This window comes from Lactuca virosa, chromosome 3 (genome assembly GCF_052849685.1).
Source record: "Lactuca virosa cultivar CGN04683 chromosome 3, Lactuca_virosa_CGN04683_v6, whole genome shotgun sequence".
Classification (NCBI taxonomy): domain Eukaryota; kingdom Viridiplantae; phylum Streptophyta; class Magnoliopsida; order Asterales; family Asteraceae; genus Lactuca; species Lactuca virosa.
The window spans coordinates 50,813,896-50,832,897 of NC_136428.1; the positions used below are offsets into that span (position 1 = coordinate 50,813,896).

The 19,002-nt window shown below is 35.1% G+C and overlaps 2 protein-coding genes across 5 annotated transcripts; both read right to left on the minus strand.

Annotated features, from left to right (window-relative positions):
- Positions 1–1,184: 1,184 nt before the first annotated feature.
- LOC145163501 (mitochondrial inner membrane protein OXA1-like) lies at positions 1,185–8,993 on the minus strand. The gene is made up of 9 exons (XM_079082340.1): positions 8,602–8,993; positions 8,056–8,146; positions 7,815–7,862; positions 7,389–7,447; positions 7,203–7,278; positions 6,957–7,088; positions 6,771–6,866; positions 1,621–1,675; positions 1,185–1,470 (listed from the first exon to the last, which is right to left on the minus strand). Exons 1-9 carry the CDS (start codon positions 8,991–8,993, stop codon positions 1,214–1,216), a joined length of 1,206 nt encoding a protein of 401 aa, XP_078938466.1. The 3' UTR covers positions 1,185–1,213.
- Positions 8,994–13,424: 4,431 nt separating this feature from the next.
- On the minus strand, positions 13,425–18,743 carry LOC145165658 (serine/threonine protein phosphatase 2A 55 kDa regulatory subunit B beta isoform-like). 4 transcript variants are annotated; one of them, XM_079084442.1, is made up of 15 exons: positions 18,428–18,743; positions 16,627–16,734; positions 16,046–16,149; positions 15,859–15,957; positions 15,668–15,787; positions 15,494–15,580; positions 15,281–15,372; positions 15,082–15,200; positions 14,881–15,004; positions 14,678–14,801; positions 14,518–14,586; positions 14,331–14,422; positions 14,124–14,201; positions 13,945–14,018; positions 13,425–13,859 (listed from the first exon to the last, which is right to left on the minus strand). In XM_079084442.1, the coding sequence occupies exons 1-15, from the start codon at positions 18,582–18,584 to the stop codon at positions 13,690–13,692; spliced, it is 1,617 nt and encodes a 538-aa protein (XP_078940568.1). In that variant the 5' UTR covers positions 18,585–18,743; the 3' UTR covers positions 13,425–13,689. The 4 variants fall into 4 exon arrangements, with proteins under 4 accessions (XP_078940568.1, XP_078940567.1, XP_078940566.1 ...); XM_079084441.1 differs by having other exon boundaries at positions 13,425–13,844; positions 15,467–15,580; XM_079084440.1 differs by having other exon boundaries at positions 15,467–15,580.
- Between the last annotated feature and the right edge of the window lie 259 nt (positions 18,744–19,002).

A 19,002-nucleotide genomic window follows, 5' to 3' on the forward strand; every position in this document is an offset into this window, starting at 1 on the left:
TGCTCGTCGAAGATTAGGGTTTTAACGAATTTGGTGATGTTGTTAGTCATATGTGAGAGAAGGGAGAGAGAGAAGTGGTGGCTTCCGGTGGTAGTCGATGGTGGGCAGTGGTAGCCAACGACGGTGAACAGTGGTTTCCGATGGAGAGGTGGTGATCGGTGGTTTCTGATGGAAAGAAGAGAGAAAGGGTCTTTAGGTTTTATGGTTTTGAGAAGAGAGAGTATTCATTCAAAGGGGGTGGGTGTATGTGGTGGGGCCCATTGCCTTTTCTAAAAAAAATTAATAATAATAAACAAATTAGATTAAAATATTTTGTAATATTTAAAATGAATCAGAGACATTAAAAATAACTGAAAAAGAACTTGAAAAGGGCAATAACGTCATTTTATGTTGTTAGGGAATAAGCGTGCAACTTTTTAAGATTCAAGGGACCATCCGAATTAATTTTGAAAATAATATTCAATGTGTCTTTTGGCACCGGTACGAGATAAATTAATCTATATTAAATATAAAATCATTAAATATAAAATGTTGATGTGTTAATTCGTTAAACTTTATAAGGTTATATATGCATTAAAGAATCTTTTAAGAGAAAGTTATATTAGATTGTACAATGATGACGTGATAGTTCTTTAAACTCTAGTGAAATGGTATGCACCGGAGTCCTGAGATGCTCTAAGAATTGCATGGTAGAAAGAGAGGGTGAGCAAAAGCTTCTTTAATAAAATCATGCATTTTTTTTTCTTTAAATATGACTATGTGGATCAATGGATCATACACAAATATTGACCTTAAATCTTTTATATTACTTTTTGTTTGTCCACAATGATCTATAGATCAATCCAGCTGTTTCAGGATTCTTTATATATATAATGATATAAGACAATTTCATAACATTTTTATATACAAAGAACATTCTTTTTGACTTTTTTGTTTTGTTTATTCTACAAGTGTTGTAAGTTAAATACAAAACCAGTTGAATTTTTTTATATATTTGGTTGGATGCGATCGGTTCAGAAAAAGTCTTTGCACTAGTTTGATCCAATAATACCAAATAAAATATGGGTTTCATCAATATACCCCCAGTGAATATATGAAGCCCTAAACAAAGACGGCAGGAAAATTTAATAAATTACAAATATTGCAAAATACACTGATATAGTGTTTAAAAAAAAATGCAACATTTGGTAGATGAAAAGTCAAAACAATAAACTTAGCGGCACCTCTTCTTCCTCTTGTTCTTGTTTCTTCCCTTGAGTTGTTTCTCTAGATTTTTGATCCTATGGTTGAGGAGTAATGATGATGATAGTCTTTGAGTTGTAGATTTACGTTCTTCTGAAGTCGGCTTCTGACATGGAAGTGATGAGCAAGTTACACTCTGGTTCGTGTTGGTGATTGTGCCAGGAGACGGCGGTGGAGGCACTATTATGGGTATATTCAGAAACTTCTTCACAGAAGGTTTCTTTATTGCTGAATCAACAAGGAAGAAGATGAAGAAAATTGTCCGATCAAAAACTAGTATAAAATGAAATACTATAATATTAACCATATATATATATATATACATATATATATATATATATATATATATATATATATATATATAGTGGAGTAACTTACTGAGTCCGAATAAAAGGGAGAACAAGTTGGAGGTGATCCAATAACAGAAGAGAGCCTGCAAAAATATGAATGGGGTGTTTAATGTTGGAATCCTAATTCCTCATTTCACTCCATTCATGTCTTCCACCCACAAATAAAGTAGGGGACAACAACAAGTTGGTTGGGTCTCATGTTTATTATTATAGGATTGGAAATGATTTAGTCCATCTTATAAATACAGTGCATTATCAAGAGGGTAATACACACCAACACAGAGAAACAAAAACACACTGTAAACTAATTTGGTTTTTGAGTTATATTTCCAAATTAATCAAAGAGTAGTTTGATACATATTGTGTGCTATTACATTTCTGTAAAGCGTGAATTGGTATCAGAGCTCAAGAACAGGGGCCTTGAATTCAATACATGGTGATCAAGAAGGACACCAGTAAAAGAAGATGTCAGACGTTGAAGATGCTGGAGGTACCGGTGCTGCTACACCTCCGGTCAGAATCAAAGAAATTGGAACCACATCAGTGGCTTGCCCAATGCTAAACCAGACCAATTACATGGTCTGGTCCCTCCGTATGAAAGTTGTCCTACGAATTCATAAAAGCTGGTCAGTAATTGATCCAGGAGAAGAAAATGAAGAAAAGAATTACCTTGCCATGGGATTGTTGTATCAGCAATCCCTGAGAGCTTGATAATGCAGATAGGGGACGTCGATAAAGCGATGGTCCTCTGGGAGTCGATTAGGGCTCGACATGTTGGAGCCGACAGAGTAAAAGAGGCCCGACTTCAAACACTCACCGCCGATCTAGACCGACTGAAGATGCAGGAGACAGAGACGATAGACGCTTTCGCCAGAAAGCTCGCTGGAATCGCCTCGAAGTCAGCGTCACTGGGAGAACCCATCGGAGAAACGAAACTCTTGACGGTGGTACCTCACTGGTTCATTCAGATCGTCGCCTCCCTCGAGCAAGTGCTCGATTTGAAGACGGTATCCTTCAACGACGTTGTAGGACGTCTGAAAGCATATGAAGAAAGAATCAAAGCAGATGAGGACGGAGACGGGCAACAAAAGGTGTTGATGGCTAGAACGAGTGGTGGTGGCGGATGGAGAAACGATGGCGGAGGAGGTTCTGGATCGTCGGGGAAGACGAATTGGGGAAAACGGGGGAAGGGTTCTAATGGCACCGAGTCGGGAAGCTTTAATCGAAACGGCTCAAGCGGGTCGGGTAGCGGATCCGGGTCAACCATTGGATCCGGGTCAAAATCGACCCAACCCAATAATAAGCCCAAACAGCCCAATAACCGGCCCAATTCCAATTCGGACTCAAACCGAAACCCGAAAAAAGATCTGTCGAAGATTATATGTTACAGATGTTATAAGTCGGGCCATTACGCATCCAAATGTCCGGAACGAATTCAAAAATTCCAAGAAAGCAATTTCACCGAGCAAGACGACGCTGGTGAAACTGTATTTTTTCATGAAAAAGTGTTTCTAAATGAAGAAAAGGTGATGCCATCCAAAGACAACTCACAAGACAACGATGTGTGGTATTTGGACAACGGGGCGAGTAATCACATGACGGGAAATCGTTTATTTTTCTCCGAACTCGACGAAGGAATAACCGGAAAGGTCAAATTCGGTGATAATTCGTGTGTCGAAATAAAAGGGAAAGGCTCAATTGTTTTCCAAGGAAAATCGGGGCAACAACGATTGATAACGGAGATTTATTTTATTCCGGATTTGAAAAATAATATTTTCAGTCTCGGACAAGCAACCGAAGCCGAGTGCGATATTCGGATGAAAGACAACTATTTGACAATGCATGATGCCGACAACTGCTTATTAATGAAGGTACAAAGAACTCCAAACCGTCTTTATAAAATACAATTGCCCATTGGAGTACCTATTTGCCTTCATTCAAGACTAAGTGAAGACACGTGGCGCTGGCATGCAAGACTTGGGCACATCAATTTCGAGTCTATGAAGAAGATGTCCAAGAATGGTCTAGTTAAAGGGTTACCACATTTTGACAATGAAAATCAATTATGTGAGTCTTGTTTGGTGGGCAAGCAAACAAGAAAGTCATTTCCATTAATGACGACGTACAAAGCAACACGGCCATTGGAGCTAGTTCACGGTGATTTATGCGGTCCGATAACACCGTCAGCGAAGGGTCAAAATCGGTACATTTTCACACTAATTGACGATTTTTCACGGTATATGTGGATTTTTCTCTTAAAAGAGAAAAGTGAGGCGTTTTCACACTTCAAAAAGTTCAAAGCTTTGGCGGAGAATGAGCTTGGAAAGTCTTTGAAGGTGTTTCGAAGTGAACGAGGGGGTGAGTTTACCTCACTCCAGTTCAATTCATTTTGTGATCTAAATGGAATCAAACGTCATCTTACCGCCCCATATTCACCACAACAAAAAGGTATTGTGGAACGAAGAAACAGAACACTTATGGACATGACACGAAGTATCATGAAGGCGATGCATGTTCCAAACTATCTATGGGGAGAAGCGGTAAAACACTCCACAAACCTGATCAACCGTGTTTACACAAGAGTACTTGGTAATACAACTCCGTACGAGAAGTTGTATAAAAGAAAACCTAATTTGGAGAACGTACGCATCTTTGGGTGTCTAGCGTATGCAAAAGTTGAACCGGTAAACGTGAAGAAGTTGGATGATAGATCAAGACCACTGGTGCATCTTGGTTCCGAACCGGGTACGAAAGCTTATCGTCTTTTTAACCCGGTTACACAAAAAATAATCGTAAGTCAAGACGTTATTTTTAATGAAACCAAAGGGTGGAATTGGGTTAACGAAGCTACACCCGACAATGAAGAACCAGGATCATTCATAGTACCATGGGATTTACCGGAAGATAAGGCGAACAACAACCAAGGAAACGATGTAAACAACGAACCAATTGAACCAAACGAATCGGATCACGAGATTGAAGACGGAGTGGAAGTACAAGAAAATGAGCAACCAAGTCCGGTCAACAACAACGTAAACAATGTTCAAAACCAAAGGCCCACAAGACCAAAGGTGCTTCCAATTCGATTACGAGATTATATACTTTATGTTGATGATATTGAAGAACTTCTCCTAGCAACCAATGACGAGCCGGTATCGGTTGAAGAGGCAAAGAAAGAACCACAATGGGTCAAAGCCATGAATACAGAGATCAATTCGATCAACAAGAACAATACTTGGTCTCTCGTAAACAAGCCTATGGGGGTGAAGCCCATTGGACTCAAATGGGTGTTCAAGCTGAAGAAAAATGCAGATGGCACCATAAACAAACACAAGGCAAGATTGGTTGCTAAAGGGTACGTACAACAACCTGGTATTGACTTTCAAGAAGTATTTGCTCCGGTATCTCGCATCGAAACCATACGGTTTCTCATTGCCTTAGCCGCTACCAATGGATGGGAGCTTCACCACTTGGATGTCAAGACGGCTTTCTTACATGGAGAGTTGAGAGAAACCGTCTATGTGTATCAACCGGAAGGCTACATAAGGAAAGGCGACGAGCACAAGGTGTACCGTCTTTTAAAAGCACTATATGGTCTTAGACAAGCACCGAGAGCATGGAATACGAAACTTGATGGGATTTTGAAAGGAATGAAACTTCACAAGTGCATGAAAGAACCATCGGTGTACCGGAAGAACGAAGGATCCAACTTGCTAATTTTAGCAATCTATGTTGATGATTTGTTTGTCACAGGTACAAATTTGAGCATGATCAAAAGGTTCAAATTTGAAATGTCCAAGAACTTCGAGATGTCTGATCTTGGAAGATTAACTTACTACCTGGGCATTGAAGTCAAACAGGATGAATCGGGGATTACAATAAACCAAGAAGCGTATGCACAACACATTCTGAAGGAAGCCGGTTTACATGATTGCAATCCTACCCACATTCCCATGGATCCAGGAACCAAAATGTCGAAGGCCGAAGATGAACCCGAAATCGACCCGACACAATACCAAAAGTTGGTAGGATGCCTTAGATATCTCTTGCAGACAAGACCCGATATGGCATATGCGGTTGGAGTTGTTAGTCGATACATGCAAGATCCAAGAGAATCACATGGTGTTGCAATCAAACACATCCTAAGGTATTTACGAGGAACAACGGGATACGGAATCAAGTACGAGAGGATGGGACAAAATCGAATAATTGGTTACAGTGATAGTAGTCATAATGTTGATCCAGATGGCGGAAGAAGCACAACTGGTCATATTTTCTACTATGGGTTGTCTCCAATAACATGGTGTTCGCAAAAGCAAGATACTGTTGCTTTATCATCTTGCGAGGCAGAGTTCATGGCAGCCACTGCGGCTGCATGTAAAGCAATATGGCTTCAAGATTTGCTGGGAGAAATCTTGAACAAAACGCAAGAGAAGGTGGTTCTTAGAGTTGATAACAAGTCGGCTATCGAACTAACAAAGAATCCCGTTTTTCACGGAAGAAGTAAACACATTCACACTAGGTTTCACTTCATTCGTAATTGCGTTGAAAAGGAACAAGTGGAGGTGGAGTACATTCCAGGTGAAGAACAAAAGGCAGACATTCTCACAAAACCGTTGGCTCGAACCAAGTTCAAGATAATGCGGGACTTGATCGGGATTGAAGACATCTCTAGAAGGACTTAGAGATTCGGGGGTGATTGTTGGAATCCTAATTCCTCATTTCACTTCACTCATGTCTTCCACCCACAAATAAAGTAGGGGACACCAACAAGTTGGTTGGGTCTCATGTTTATTATTATAGGATTGGAAATTATTTAGTCCATCTTATAAATACAGTGCATTATCAAGAGGGTAATACACACCAACACAGAGAAACAAAAACACACTGTAAACTAATTTGGTTTTTGAGTTATATTTCCAAATTAATCAAAGAGTAGTTTGATATATATTGTGTGCTATTACATTTCTGTGAAGCGTGAATACGTAATTTTAGAAATCAATAGAGATATAACTTCCTCTGTTTCATTCAGACGAGTATCAACTATCAACCAATTGTTTCATTCCTACAAAGCCACTTCTAAATCATTCTCAGCCATATTTAGCTAACTGAAAAGTTTCAACAAGTGAGAACGTTGGAATTTTCATAATTAAGAAAGAGTTGTGATGTGATAGATACGTTTGGGAAACTTGCTGTAAGAGGAAGTGTAAGAGCAGCACCACCCCTTGCAATGTTTTTCCAGACACCACCACGCTTACCTTCCTGCATGGTAAACTGAGGAACACAACATATATACAATAAGGACAAAGGAAATCCAAAAGGTGACATGGCAACTGAAACAATATTCAACAACAATGTTTTTACCTCGACAGTTTTCCAGCATGAAATGGCAGTCAATAAAGGAAGAATATAGAAAGCATCAGCAGTGGTAAGGTCGATGAACCAAGATGCCCCACCAGTTTGAAAAGATGGAACCTTTTCCACCATCTTCTCAATCTGCACATTACACCTTACTCAAAACTTACAACACATTCCAAAAATGTAGTATTATTATTATTATTAAAAGATTGAAGCTGCCATTTGGGATATACTAATATATATTTGACTTACAGCAAGGAAAAAGCTGACAAAAACAGGGGCTTGGATGAAAAGCCTGGTCAATTGAGTATACATAGCAGCAGAATACCTGCACAAATATTCAGTTCCAATTATAACATTATTATTATCATGCAAAAACAACGGCTTAAAATCATGTCAAGCAGAAGCTCACACTAAGGAACAAGGGAAAGTGCTTACTCCATATATACTCTCTTCTTTTGTGCCTCAACTTCAGCTGCTGCTGTCGGACTCATGCTCTGAAAAGGTTATTAATAATTTTTAATAATAAAATTAAGCAAGGGCCAAACAGTTTCACCTTCTTAAAAGGATAAGCATGTCTAACTCAATAAACAAACATTAAGAGCACTGCACATGGAGGAAGTCCCCCAGCCTTCTATTTGCATCAACAATTAATTATTCGTGACCAAAAGTTATGTGGTAGCATTAAAGGATATTGATTCACAAGCATGTTATTCAATAGCTTTAACTTCCGTTTTGAAACAATATATTATAATTTAGACAAAGGTGGCTCTTTATACATAGTGAACCAGCATAAAGATGAACTTTTCATCTATGTAACATGTAACATGACAGATGACAGAAGAAGTTTGATGATGGACATACCTTATCTTGCATCTTTTGCTGAATCTGCTCCAATTCTGGCCCCAAAATCTGTATGCAAAATGTCAAGAGATCAATGCTACCTCTGAACAAGATAACTCAATATACTATTATACTCAGGACTCAGGACACACACCCAGAGAGAGATGGGGAGAGAAGTTGACTGATGTTTTACATATATTAATGGCTTTCAACTCCAAATGTATGAACTAATAAATATGTTAGGCAAATGAGTAGAGCTCACAGTTAACTTTGAGGCAACCTTGTGCTGATTAATCGTGATTGGAGCCAACAAGGTTCTAATAGCAACAGTTGCTATTACTATGCTTGACCACCTGAAAGTGAAGAAAATGAATTAATTAATGTTAATTCTTTCAATAATCAATATACATATGCATCGGAAGCATAGCACATAACATGATCGATCATGGAACTGTAACAACTTCAACTAGGCATTCACACTTCATTGTTATACATGAGTCATGACATACAAACTACGAGCCAGCAGATGCCTCTGTCATTAAAAGGCCTATTAATTATATCAGAACAGAGTATAACATGGTGTTTGAATACTTCTACACCATAAAGGCACCCATTAGAAGGTATATTGATTCTAGTTTGTTCGATCCAGTTCACAACAATAGCAAGCTATGTATGGATTTTAACTTTTAAGTCCACTATCCAAAACAAAGTGAATTTTACCTCAAATCATAAACTAAAAACAGATCACGATGCAAAGTATGATCGCAGTAGGCTTAACAGAGTCATACAAATGTATCTATCTCATTACCAATTCAGTCCCGTAAAGTTATGAATCCCATCAATGGCATGCTGCAAAACTGCAACTGGTGGCCAAGATTCCGCAGCAGCAACAGCAACTTCACTCGTGGTGGACATATTTCTAGTTAACAAGAACCCACTTGTCTTCAACGGTGCATGAAGAAACTGAGACCATCTCGGATCTCGAAAACTCACAGCGCCACCGCCTCCGCCAAACCCTAGCGAACTGTTCGTGTTGTTACCGACGCAACCATATGATCGACTTTGGAGAAAACCCTTTAATTTATCATCCGTATGTGGATTTTTACGATCATCTTCGTAATGAGCATACAAAAACGAAGGGGCAAATCGTTGTTGAGCCAAAAGTTTTGCCCTTGTAGTGAGACTACGCCTGTAAGCCATCGATTGAATTTCCCCTTGATCGAGATTTACAGAAATTTACGAGAAATATGCATGAAAATTATTGAAGGACAGGTCGTTTATAAAAACAGTGTAATTTATGATATTTTTTTATTTTCTTATTGACCAAGATATAGTAATTAATCACGCTAATATACATTATAGTCCTGGGGTAAGTATTTGGATCTAACGGACCGGTTTGACAGAAATTAATGGAACTTGGACTAGACCTATTGAGGTTGGTCAGGTCTGGGTTTTCACGTTCTTGTACCGGTTGAATCGGTGCAACTTTAAATGCATATAGTACAACTCGTTAAAGACTTACCAAAAGTTAATTTATCTATTACGACTGTAGGGATGAGCATTTGGACTGAAGCGGATCAGAACCGGATAGGACCGACTCTTGAACCAGACGTATTTTATGGATTGATGGATCTTGGACCAGACATGTTAAGGCTGGTCCAGGTCCGGTCCAGTACAGTACAGTACAGTACAGAGGTCCAAATGTTCACCCCTACGTTACACATAAATGTGACATATATGAATGTTTTAACTTTTACACAACAATAAATGGTAATAAAGCAAAAATTCATCAATAAATACAAGCCATCGTAAATTTAAAATTCATATGGTTGTTGACTTAGTCGTTATAAGCAAATAATGGTTTGAAATCAAATTTTCTAAAAACATATAAAAAAACATCACAATCTCCTAAGAGTGCTTGTTACGGCACCCCCTCAAACAAAACAAATTTTATAAGGGCGGGTATGTTAGAATTTAAGCATTTTGATGAACGATAAACGTTTTTACATACATAGAGAGTAAAAATGCAATAAGAAATAAAAACATAATATTTAACGTGGTTTACTTGATTTGAGAAATTGAGTTACCTTTATAGTCAAATGTGTGTGTGTGTGAGAGAGAGAGAGAGAGAGAGAGAGAGAGAGATTTTATTAATAGTCGTCTAATTACACTTTTTGAATAAGGTTACGTTAAGTCACAAGGGATCTATCTATAAAAGCAAGCTGATTTAAATTTTGCGAATATGGCCAATCCAAGAAAATGACCGGCGAATTTGGCGCATGACACATTTAAATTCCACTTGGACTCTACATAGCGACAATAAGGTGAAAGAGAATATCAGACTTCACAACTAAACGATCTCCCACTTGGAGGTTGAATAACCAATATGCTATCATCTAATCTAGAACTTTGTAACCCTCATCTCTCTCCCGTTTATACTTTCGCTACAAACTATTTGTAAGCTCATTTAAAGGCATACACAAATTCAACTTTTCTGTCGTCACCGCCTTGATGTCTATTGGATTCTTCGTACCACGGATTTTCATAGAATTCAGAATGATATCACCTATCAATTATCGGATAAAGTGATACCTCATATAAATGTGTTTCATCCTACTATGAAATACTATATTCTTTTTCAAGTAGACTGTGCACTAGTTGTCAAAATGTATTACACAATCTTATTGTTTCATCCTCAGTTCTAATAGGAAGATCTCCGACCATATAATTCATTGCTTGCTTTTGTAATATCAGTACTATTCTGTAATCGGGACATCCAGTTGATTTACATACCCCTGTTTGTCAACATATAATTTTGTTGTACTTTTGTAATATCAATATTATTATGTAACATAGATATGAAACTAACTGATATACCCCTAGTTTTGAGCATATAATTTGTTGTGGTTTTTCTTAAATCTACGCATCTCCTTACATCAGTATCATCAAAACATTCCAAGACTACCCTTTTTCCTTTTGAAGCATAAGGAACACTCGGAAGTTCCTTTCAAGTAGCATAATAGCCACTTGACTCATTCTCAATGTTATTTCCCCCTATTAAACATAAACCTACTTATAACTCTCACTACATGAGCAATAGATGGTTTGTTGCATATCATAATGTACATCAAGCTACCAACTATTGAGGAGTATGGAACTTTAGCCATCTCTTTTTTGTCTTATTCCTTTTTTTTGTAGACTATTTCTTTGAGAATATAAACTGACTTCCCACAGGTATACTTTTGGCCTTAGTTTCTGTCATACTTAACTTATCTAGAACTTCCATGACGTACGTTGCTTGGGAAAGCTTTAGAATATCAACAACTTTATCTTTGGCTTGGCACGTGCCCTATATTTTCTTGGCAGCCCCTAGGTCCTTCATCTTGAACTCTCTGGACAACTACTTCTTCAACCTGTTGATCTCCTGCATGCTTGATCCAACAATCAACATGCCATCAACATATAATAGCAGGTTGATGTATGAGAAGCGAACCTTATTCAAGTAACAACATTGATCCATCTCACATATCTTATACTCTCTCCTCTATATGAGGCTATCAAACTTCAAGTATAACTATCGTGGAGTTTGATTCAACCAATACAAATTTTTATTTAACTTGCACACCATATTTTCCTTGCCAACTATATGAAAACCATTTGGATATACCATATAAATGTCTTCGTCTAGATCACCATTAAGAAAACAGTTTTACATCTAGTTGCATTATAATCTAGATGAAATTTTTTTGCAACATTATACACAAGACCAACCTAATAGTATCCATCTTCATAACTAGAGAGAATATCTCATTGTAGACCATCCCCTAATCTATTGGAACCCTTTAACCACTGATCAATCCTTGTACCTCTTACTATCATCTATCTCATATTTAACTCGAGACACCCACTTATTTTGTAATACTTTCGTTCACGTTGGTAACATGACAATGTACCAAGTATAGTTATTGTCAAGTGAGATCAACTCATCTTCTATAGCATTCTTCCACTATATGGAGTCTTTCGTCCTTAATGCCTTTGGGTAGCATTCAAGTTCACCATTTTCTATTAATAACAAGTAGTTTGTTGAAGGATAATATTTTACTGGAGTTTTTATTTCTCTAGTGGATCTTTGGACATTAGGATATTCAATCTCTTCCTTATTTGTAACTTTATCCACTAGGCTCCCATTATATCAGGCACATCTAAGCTCTTACTATTTCCTACACTTTCACCAATCTTAGGAGGACTACTAATAGGTTTTAAAATGTTTTCATATGAGATTCCATCTAATTTAACTTGATTTTCTTTTCTGCTTGCTTTTCTCTGTTGGGGCTTGCTTAAATCTCATCATTGTATAAGTCACTCTTGTTGAATGCTACACCCCGACTTGTGATAACCCTTTTTATCCCAAAAGTGGTAACACACTTTCTTCCAAATTGTAGCCTATGAAGGTGAATTTCCTTGCATTTGCCTCGAACTTGTTTCTTTTTGGATCCTTTCTTTTGACATATGAGACATATCCAAAAAAAAATCAAGACTAAGTGAAATCTCCCTGAACTAACCATTCCTCTTCTAGACTTTTGTACCTTATAGGGACAAACGGTCCTGATATGTATGCGTTTGTGATGACTAGATATGTCAAGATCATCAACATTTGACCTTTTCGTAATATTTTTTCAATTTAATTCTTATAATAAACTCTAGAAGTTAAATAGATTACACACATTTCTATTTAATAAAAAGGCATGAGATGGGACCCACTCAAATATTAATTTAGCCATTGAATGGGGATACACCATTCAACCCTCCATAATGCTTTGAAGTTCTATTAAATGTCATGTTATTTATTAGGGAGGATCATGGTATGTGTGGAAGTTTAGTTCCTAACTTTCATTATCTCTAAATGACATGCATTTATTAGGTTTTATATTTGTGTTCTACTTATTATAAACCTAAAGAAATATGACTAGTATGTTGATTTTTTATGGTTTTAAAACTGACCGAATATAATAACGACTCCATACCTATTATGGTTTATAACCCGTGTCAAACCAGATAAAAACCAAACCACAAGTAAAACCGAAAATTGCACCACACACAAAAAAGGAACCATACAATTTTCTTAAACTAAGACGCGCTCTTTTTGATTTTTGGATTGGTTTAACCAAAAATCACACTAAATTACACCACGTGCACCCCTAGAAAGGGGCCATTATATCATTCCGATGTTAAAAGACCAAGTTTAATTAGTTTTCATGACATTTTGCTATAGATTTTGTTGAAAGAAATCTTTAAGATTTTGGTCCTCTAGATGTCATGTTAGTTTTTAGAGTAAATTGAAAATTTAGTCTCTATACTTTATCCAAATTTGCAATTTCATTCCAAATTTTTGTAATTGTCTCAATGTTGTCGTTCCTAAGTTTGCATTCAGTGCGGATGTAGTCTCTTTGCTTTAAACAAAATTGCAAGTTTAATTCAAACTTAAAGTCATGTCATATGGGTCAAAAATAATATTTGCAATTAAATGTAAACTTAGGGATGACACATGAGTAAATAACAAAATTTGGATGGATTTTCAACACAAACTGATATAAATATAATTAAGAGATATATAAACATGAACAAACAAAATTTTGGAGATCTAAATCAAAATTCATGCAATATTACTTTGTACAAAAGTTGTATACATTGCTCCCAACCAAAAATACATATAAAATATCTCCGAAATCACCATGTTTTTGGTTATAAGGGAGTTTATACTTTATATTGTTTTAATCTAACAATTACACCCATCAGTAATAATAATACTCAAGAACACCTTCCTCATTAACATATATTAAAGCAAACAGATATCAACATGGAAAAAGGAGGTAGGTGTTGCCAGATTTCAAGAAATTTACAAGTATGCCATTGTCCTGTCCTTCTTTAATGCATAATACATATACAAGCTGTTTGAAGCAGCACATGCGATTAAGTTCTCATTTGGATGCCATGCCAGGTGGAGCAACTTTGTTGAAAAATCATAACTGTTGTTTCCATTTATGTCAACTCCTGAGTTATCCAAACCTACCAAATTAATATTATAAATGATTCTTAAAATTATTTGAGAAAACTCATTGTCGGATTAAATGTACATTTCAATTTTACATACCTCGCCTGCTGCCAACAGCATGAGAATAGTTTGCAGGGGATCTTAAGAATCTTGGAGGGGTTTGGATTTGTCTCCTATTTTAGTTAATTACAATTTACAAACATCAAATATTATAGTATATACTTATATATTAAGTTTTTTTTTATTAAAATAAACACAAGTAAATGAATGGTGTATACCTTGTGGGATTCTTGGTTGCCTCTAAAGTTGTTGCTTCTGAGCTCCCCTCAGAACAACCAAAAACACGAAACAAATTGCTGGATTACAAATTATAGGTTAGTACAACATAAAAATATAAGAAAAATTATATAAAATAACTCATTTTTGAGGGATATAATAGAAAAAAAAAAAAAAAGGTAATCAAGTCAAGAATATGAAAGTCAAACCTGTAAGAACCACTTGCCACCCGTTGTCCATCACCACTCAGACAACACTCAAACTTATCAAATATCGAATCGTTTTCATATAAATCACACAACTGAAAAATAAATAAGTAAATAAAGAATGAGCTGACCTTATTTCATAATATGAAATTATATTTATAAAGTTGTTAAAAGGTTTATAATTAATTACCTTGGGTCTCAAATGTTCATGCACTTGGAAAGTTGCAACTGGGCCGGGACCCATATTTATATCCCACAGCTGATCACAAATAATAAAAAAGAAAATATTTTTAATAAATATTTATGGAAAAAATATATATACAAATGAAATATTTAAAAAAAAAAAGTACCTTAAGTGTCATGTAGTCGCGACTCAGTATATACCTACCCCCCTTTGCAAACTTGATATCAGAAATTGAGGAAATAATGTCTGTGAAAGAAGATCTTGAACCTTGAGGTTCATGTTCTTCAAATCTGTAACAGTAAATGAATAATAAGAAATATAAATGAAGGAAAATAGTTTAGTAAAAAATTCAAAATTGTATTTACTTACAATTTGCTATGATTGTCACATAAAGCTGATTGCCTCAAATCAAGAAGCCTTATTGACCCTTTTGAGCTACTATAGGCCAACATATTACAATGTGAAGGATGAAACTCTGCTGAAGTTATAACCTCTGTACAAACAAATTTTAACAATTGTTAAAAATATTATAAACCTAGTATTTAATTTGAAAAAAAAAAATACTATCACCAGTTAAATCATCCATGTTTGCAGGCTTCATGTCAACAATATTAAAACTCTGACTGTTGATTTCAAAGTTCCAAAGGTTTATGCGTAAATCATCAGCTGAGATAAATGTTTCACCATCACTACAAAATGGAAATAATTAATAAATAATCAGATAACATTTTAAATGTATATTAAATAAAGTAAAAGTATTGAAGCACACCTGTTATTAGAAATGGAATTAATATGATAGTCATGAGCATGGGCATATGTTCTTCTACATCTAGCTAAAAGGCTGGAGTCATGACTGGTTACCTGAACATAAAAAGTTGGAACTTTTAATGAAAATAAATAATTATTTAACTATTAGAAATAATAAATAATTAGGCTGCAATCTGCATAGAACTACCATAGGTAATCGTAGAGATGTATGTACATTTGAACTATTAATAAAACCATTGCTCAAATGATTTGAAGGGTCTATATTAAAGTTGCATATCTTCTTGATCTTCTTTTCTTGGACCTGGTAAAAATTATAAGGAAATTAGCATAGATTGAAATACAAATAATAATCCCAAAAAAGTAGTATAAAACTTTTTTATATTCATACCTTCCAGAACTTTATGGTTTTATCATTAGTGGATAGCAGAAAAAGGGAACTGTTAGCTGTTTGACACCATTTAATCTTGTTGATTTTCTCTTCAATTTCCAAGCTTTTTAAATAATCAAACTGAAATCACATAAATATGAGAATAAATATACATGATCTATGATAAAATTAACACAAAATGACAAACAAACCTCAGGCTCATGACTTTGGAATTCTGTTTTATAACGGAATTCAGGGTGACGGCTGCTGGAACAATCCATTCCTTCTAGAACTCTTCGAAGAACACCATGCTATATTATACATTTTCATGTTATAATGTGAATTAACAAGATAAATGAACAAATTTTAAAGAACATGATCAATGATCATGGAGCATACATCTATTTGGTCAGTTCTTTCAAATAAAACCACACGACCTCCACGATCTCCGGTTGCAAGATGATCACCAGTTTTATCAAATTCTATTGCTGAAATGACATCAACTGCAATGAAAGCATTCAAAGTGTAAATAGATGCAGATGATTTAGCATTGATTACTCAAGATAATGACATCTAATAAGTTTCCCCTCTATGTTTTGGCTTAAGTTATCAGAACTCAAAAGGTCTGTATTTTCAGTTTAATCGCTGCATTCTGTAAATAGATACATAATTTAGCATATTGGAAACCAAATTCCCTTAGCTTCAACTTTAGATGATCAAGCAGAAGGTATAGCTTCATTACGTACATGCAAAGAATTGCATTATCAATCAATTTTCAATTGGAAAAGTACAGGTTCAATTAAGAATCAAAACGTCCCTGTTTTTTTTTTTCTGCGACAGTAAGAAACAGAAGAAGCGAGAACGAACTAAATCAAAACAAAACCACAGCGAAATTGAATACACCAAATTTGATTAACAAAACCAAAGCGAAATTTACTTAGAAATAGAAAAAATACACATCGATTAAAGATTGTTTGTACCTTCTTGAACCTCTTCTCCTGCAGCACGTTCACCAAAAACCTGAGAGAATTTCCAGTCTAAGCCAGCTGGAGTCATAGCCACGTCGCCCTCGCCGTCCATTTCGCAAACTTCAAACACAAGAATCGACGACTCAAAATCAACCCGATTGTCGCTGAAATGAAATCAGAAATGCAAAGTCTGGAGTTTAATGGTTTATCGAACACCAGAAACGATTTCTATACACTAATCCGCATTTTCCTTCGTCTTGGATGAGTGAATCGGGCATGAATTTGGCCAATTGACACTGAGTAGATGTGTAAAAACCCCACGAACGCATACACTATGAACTATGAAGTAAATAATTTCTATATTTGGAATCGATTCGACGAGGATTGTAGAAAGATTTTCACACAATCTGAGTATCCTCTTTTTCTCGTTTTCTTTCTCACATTTGGTAAATGGAATCTCTCCCCTTCCCCACGAAAACACACTTTCGCAATTTAATCTCACCATTAAATAAAACAAAAAAACAATTCGTCATTAATTAATTTTTATTAATAGATTATTGTTGTATCTTAATTTTTTTGTGCAAACAAACAAACAATATCATCATCATTAAGGTAACTTATAGACTTATCGTTCGGTCAAATATGATTAACACGGTTTGGAAAATCCAAACGATCATTTTAATTAAACTCAAAATCATTTTTTTTTAAAACGGCGAATATTATAAAAACGTACCCAAATAGTTATAACAAAATTGATTACTACATGGCTGTGAAAGAAAAGTTAAAAATTCATTTTTCAACAAAACTAATTTTAATTTTCATAGGGTAGAATAACTAAATTAGAATGTTAAATTAAAAGTTATAACAAAAGTTTAATTTAAAAAACGATAAGGATTAAGATAAGTAATTGTATCTAATGTGTAACCAATATACTCCCTCCGTCCCAAAATTATAGTCCATCTTTCCTTTTTGGTTTGTCCCAAAATAATAGTCCACTTTTAAAAATAAATAACATTTTTACCAAAATACTCCCTCATTATTACTTAACCAACTAAGCATTTAATGGAACATTAAATGCAAAGTAAGGACAAAGCTGTCATTTTATTAAATAAAGTTAGTGATAATTAATGTTTTTCTTAATATGTGTGTTTTTTGTCCGTGGACAATAATATTGGGACGGAGAGACTATTAATTAATTGTTTATTACGTTTATTTTTAAAACTTAATGATCATTTTAAAACATATATGGAAAAACCTTTTAAACTTGGCTACTAAGTAATCAACGCCTAGGGAAATGATGGAAATGAAGGAAAATAAAGAAGGCTCATCTTTCCTTTTATTTTTTTCTTTTCTTCATCATTCCACATTTGAAATGATAGATTTCAACGCAAAAAATGCTCATTTGTTTTTCCTATCTTTAAATAAAAACATGTTTTCTTTTCTTTCATTCCCTTTTTTTCTTTAAAAAAAACTCAAAAACTCAGTTTTCATCCTATTTCATTCCTTAAAACAACAGGAGAACCAATTACAAACAACCATATAAAGTTAATTCAAAAATTATATATATATATATATATATATATATATATATATATATATATATATATATATATATATATATATATGTGTGTGCGCGCGCGCGCGCGCGCGTGTGTGTAATTAAGTAAATAAGTCTATTAAAAGGATTTAGGATTGTGAAGAAAAAAAAATCCTAACAAAGAAAGTAAGAATTCACTCCTTATAGTACATACACACACAATAATAACAAAGGAGTTGGAAAATGAATAAGATGAAAACGAAGTTGGAGAAGTACTTGCAAACTCTTTCATTTTTTTTCGTTTTGGATTTCTTTCGTGGAGGCAGTAGTAATGAGAGAAATTGATGTTGGTTAGGGAGTAGCGAAGGCCCATCATCGATGATTTTGATGTCTTTGTGGGTAATCTAATCGTCGGTTGTATGTGGAATTTCATGCCTTTCCATTCCCAAGAATGTCACTTTTTGTGCTTCAAACGTTTTGATGATGGTCCCTCCAATTTGGGATTTAAAATCCCAATGGTGTGTACCTGTTTGTATATATTGCATGAATTGATATTGCCGAGTGTGATGAAAATTTTGAAGTGTTGCTACTATTTATATATGTTTGCTTATATTTGTTGCGGTTTCTATATATATATCCTTATATGAGTTTTGAGCAAATGTGTTCGCGTTTAAAAATGTGTATGTGGTTGTTGGTTTTCAAGATGAAGATGACGATAATGTGTCAAGTATGATTGTGTTTAAACATGTGTATATTGTTGTTTTTCTTTTTTAAAGATATGTAGAAATATGGCGTGTCTTATGATATAGGAGGTATATTTTTTTGGTGGTTAAGTACGGTGTAAACAAATG